Source organism: Helobdella robusta, assembly GCF_000326865.2.
Source record: "Helobdella robusta unplaced genomic scaffold HELROscaffold_56, whole genome shotgun sequence".
NCBI classification, from domain to species: Eukaryota; Metazoa; Annelida; class Clitellata; order Rhynchobdellida; family Glossiphoniidae; genus Helobdella; species Helobdella robusta.
The window spans coordinates 189189-194188 of NW_008705301.1; the positions used below are offsets into that span (position 1 = coordinate 189189).

The 5000-nt window shown below is 39.4% G+C and overlaps 1 protein-coding gene across 1 annotated transcript in view; it reads left to right on the top strand.

Moving 5' to 3' along the window:
• The window catches only part of HELRODRAFT_179683 (hypothetical protein), a gene marked incomplete at both ends in the record, with an annotated part of 6137 nt that overhangs the window by 156 nt on the left and 981 nt on the right, over positions 1–5000 (top strand). The window contains 5 exons of the mRNA XM_009028502.1: positions 746–922; positions 1431–3288; positions 3567–4026; positions 4154–4649; positions 4766–5000. The exon at positions 4766–5000 is cut by the window's right edge and continues 365 nt beyond it. Coding sequence (XP_009026750.1) covers positions 746–922; positions 1431–3288; positions 3567–4026; positions 4154–4649; positions 4766–5000 — 3226 coding nt within the window. The remainder of the gene's footprint in view (positions 1–745; positions 923–1430; positions 3289–3566; positions 4027–4153; positions 4650–4765) is intronic.

Below are 5000 nucleotides of genomic sequence, written 5' to 3' on the forward strand. Positions count from 1 at the left end.
GTTTGTATGTGTGTTTGTATGTGTGTTTGTATGTGTGTGTGTATTTGTTAGGATGTTATTTTATTTTTTTTTATCATGTTTTAATGTTTTTTTTATTGTAACTATGGAAAACAGTGCAAACTAAATATGTAAATAAATAATAATATTTATAGAAAAATTATGAATAATAATAAAATAATTATATTTAATTGATAAAATATTAATAATAATAATTACTTAATAATAAATTTTATTATTTTTTAAATTTTTGTCATTAATATGTTTATTAAATCATTGCTTTCATCATCATCATCGTCATCATCATCATCATCGTCATCATCATCATCATTAATAACTTTTTGTCCATACTTTATAATGATGATAATTATATTTTTACTATCATTCAATTCTTGTCATGCAATCGCGAATGATGCTACTACTACTACTGTTGCTGCTACTACTACTACTGCTGCTACTACTACTACTGTTACTGCTACTACTACTGCTACTACTACTACTGCTGCTACTACTACTACTGCTGCTACTGCTACTGCTAGTACTACTACTACTGCTGCTGATACTACTACTGCTGCTGCTAGTACTACTACTACTGCTGCTGATACTACTATTGCTACTACTACCACTACTACTACTAACACTACTGCTGCTGCTACTTCTACTACTACTACTTATAATATTTTAAAAAAATTTTTGCTCCATGGTGATGGTGGTTATGATGTATCTAACGACGATGGTTTATTAGAAGATTTTGGAGGTTCTAGTACCAATAAGGGTGATGCTGGCGACATTGGCAATGATGGTGGTAGTGAGGGTAAACTAGATGATGATGATGATGAAATTCTTCACAAAGTTTTTTGGAATGTCCACACGAGAGCCAGGCTTCGAGATGGCACTGAATTCGCTGGGAGAGTCGAGTTGCTAGGTTTGTGATGATGATTGTGATGATAATGATGATGGTGATGACGATGATTATTGTAATGATGATTGAGATGATGATGATGATGATTTTGATGATGATGATGACGGTTGTGATGGTAGTAGTTGTGTTTTTACTTCGTCCTTCAATAATAAAAAGTCAAAAATGAAACATTTTTTTATCTGGATAACCATCATCATCATCATCATCATCATCATCATCATCATCAACAACAACATCATCATCATCATCATCATCATCAACAACATCATCATCATCATCATCATCATCAACAACAACATCATCATCATCATCATCATCATCAACAACATCATCATCATCATCATCATCATCAACAACAACACCATCATCATCATCATCATCATCATCATCAACAACAACACCATCATCATCATCATCATCATCAACAACAACACCATCATCATCATCATCATCATCATCATCAACAACAACACCATCATCATCATCATCATCATCATCATCGTCGCCTCAGGTAATGATGAATGGTATCGACTCATGGATGACCATTGGGACAGTTTGAAGTCTCAGACAATTTGTTTGAGTCTCGGCTATCCGGACGGTAAAACTATTCACCGTTACATCCCTATTCACACGCAGCACTTGAATCCTCGCATCGTATCAGGGTTCTACTGCTCCTACGTCGGTCTGAATGATTTGAGTTGCAGTGCTAAGGACATGCGAAAATCCAGCACCAAACTTAATAGGCAGCTGACAGCCGACGTTTCTGTTCTATGCATCTCCGATGATTTAATCAAAACGAACAGCGGTTATTTTTCCATGTTGAGTTTGAGTGGATACTCGCTAGAGATGTTCTGCGAATCGACCGACGACGAACAGTTCATGCACTACACGTGTGAGGCTAGCAGCGAAAGTTTCGCATCTCAACTGGTCGGATATTTTAGAGAACATTACTGCCATCTGACGCAAGACCCGTTGAAACCAATCCCATGCGATGACTGGACGACCAAGGAGATGTTCTACAAAAGTTTCTTTCCAGTTCAACAGAATGAAACTGATTTGAAAAAAAATGTTGAGAATGGAAGTGACAGGCAGTCTCAGGCAGAGATACTTTCCGATCAGTCTATCCCCGTCAATAAATTCGAAACCAAAGAAAAAATAAATTTAAACTCGAAATTTGCTCATTCGCAACTCGACTGCTCCAAGTTCATCCACATGAACATCACATGCAAACACCGACACGCCATCGACATAACGACCACTAACGAAGCTATCATTCTATTCGAAGCCAGGAGAGAGTTCTACGATTCTCTAGACAGATTCGATGAAATATCGACCTGGTTGCACATGGTCACAATGCACAAGTTGAGGGAAGGATCTCTGAAGCAGCCGAGGCAAGGGTTAGTGAAGTCACGCATCATGCAACTGTCTCCGTACTTGCTCAACAAACTGGCCAGCGATGTCGCCAACATTACCAGGGACATCAGTGCAACCTTCCAGCCTGCAGTGAAACAACTCAACTTCGTCAAACTGAACATGTTGAAGAAAATCTACAAACCAATATTGATTTTTTTCAACGAAACCATGAAAGAAGTGAAGTACGAATCGTCGGATCAATTTTATGATTCGTCTGAAAACGACTCGAGAGCAACTGACCTCCTGATACACAAAAATGATTTCGTCATGAACAACAGCAGGTTGGTTGAAAAGTTGTGGCTCCTCAAGTTTAAAACAAACGCTACAAAATCGTTGAGAGTCACTTATTCAAGTGCCAGTCTGAGTAAAAAGTTTGTAAATTTTGTGTTTCTGGATTTTTTAAACAGCAACAGTTGCGTGGCCGTCATCAGAAGGTGGCACCTGAACTCCCTCTACTTCATCGGCTGCTACGACCTCACCATGTCTGTCAATCTGAAATCCTGGAAACTAATTCATAGCTACCTGCTGAACTACGGTGTATTCGGTATCAACTGGAGCAACTTCAATCTTTCATACGATTGGACGGAGTATCGGCAATCGAAGCCTCAAAGTTTTGTAATCGATTCTTTCAACGAGTCCGAATACTTGCTCAAATGTTCCACATTCCTACATAAAAATTCAAAATTTCACGAACGAAACCATCTCGATGACGTCATATCGCGTGGAACTCCCCACAGCGGCACAACACGAAAAATGCACATGAACGTTCAGTGGGTGATGGAAGACCCTGAAACGGAAACGGATCATGTAATTTGGAGCGACGGAGTCTTGCAAAACGAGGACCAAGTTGGAGGAAATGACGTCACATTCAGCGTAAGCGGATACAAACTAGGAGTTTATGATCTGAAGATGGCCGTGAAAGAATTTAAGAGATTTGATAAGCTGGTTGACGGCTAGTAGCTTTTGTTGATGTTGATGACGATGATGACGATGATAATGATATTAATGATGACGATGATGATGACGATCGTGATAGTAATTAAGTTGTTAGTACTAATTGTAAAATAATAATTTTCAGCAAATCAGCCAGCCAACCAGCAAACCGACCTACCAACCTACCAACCAACCAACCAACCAACCGACCAACCAATCATAAAACAGATTCATTAGACGCACGCAGATCATTGGCTGGCACGTACAAATGCGTCATGTCCCTTCATGATGGCTACTACAGCAGTAACAACAACGACGACGACGACGACGACGATGACGTCAACAACTACAACGAAGATGAATCAAATACTGTCGAGAAAAACAAAAACCTGAACAACAAAAACAACAACTGTGACAGTAATGCAGACAGCAATTCAGATTTCTATCACATTCGACTGAATAGTGGCGACGAGTTTGAAAATAATGAATACGGCGCAGCTGGGAAACCGGAAGAACCTATAAAAATAATTTTCAAAGCCGAAATAACGGTACTGATGAGTAATCCTATCTGTCACAACACATTTCACGAGATGGATGCCAAAGAATTTATCGTATCGAGGTGCGAGTTTAAATACTCGGGTAGGTACGAACCGGCCATTTCGTTTTCCGTTATCGACGAGTTTATAGTCGGTGACAAAATCGATAATACGAGGGGCGGTCGAGCTGAGAGTAATTATAGGATTGACGTTACGGGCAAGCAGGTTGTTTTTTTATTTCATTAATGAATTATTTAGTTTTAGAATTGATTTGGCTTTTTTGTTTGGCAAAATAATTTTTAAAACTAATTAACTAATCGACCATAATCAACCAACCAATCGCAATCACCAGTTAGGAAGCCAGCGACTGTCTTCGACAAGAGGGCAGTCAACCGCAACAACATCAGCCACAACAAAATACAACGTTGGTGACGACGTGTATAAATACATGCCGCCAAACAACAACGACTCAAGCGACATTAAAGCAGACACCCACCATCAACCTAGCAACAGCTACGAAACGCATGGGGTTGTTTACGACAATGCCAATGAACACTCGACTAAAGACCATCAATCGAATACTTTATTGGACATTCTTTGCCACATCGAATTCGATAAACCAACCGACAATGTACCCAAATTCAAAGCGGTCATTCCCTGCAAATATACCGATATTGAAGAATCGAAAAATATTCTACAGACCGACTCTACCGACAAACGAGTATCGGTTATAATGGCGATGATGATAGCGATATCATTTGTGATACCGTCCATCGCATGCTTGCTTCTCTTCATTCGCACCAAGATCATCAACAACATGCTCAATACAGACATTGAAATTATTGAGGGTTTTGTTTTATTTTTGTTCAATATTTAGAAAATAAACTTTTAGATTTTATTGCCACACACACACACACACACACACACACACACACACACACACACACGACACATAAATGTTCAGACGTGTTGAAAGAAGATGGTCCGAAGGATTCGATAACATTTGAAAGACTCAGCCCAGATGCTCTTACAACCAATCCCACCTGGTCCAACTTTTTAATTAATCCGCAACATCATTCCACCAAGAGTGGCCAGCGTCGCTACTTCAACGCCGTCAAAGAAGACGACAGCCTGGCTACAGAGTTGCAAAAATTCATCCTGCTGAAATCTGACGTAGCATTTTCAAGCGCCAGCATGGA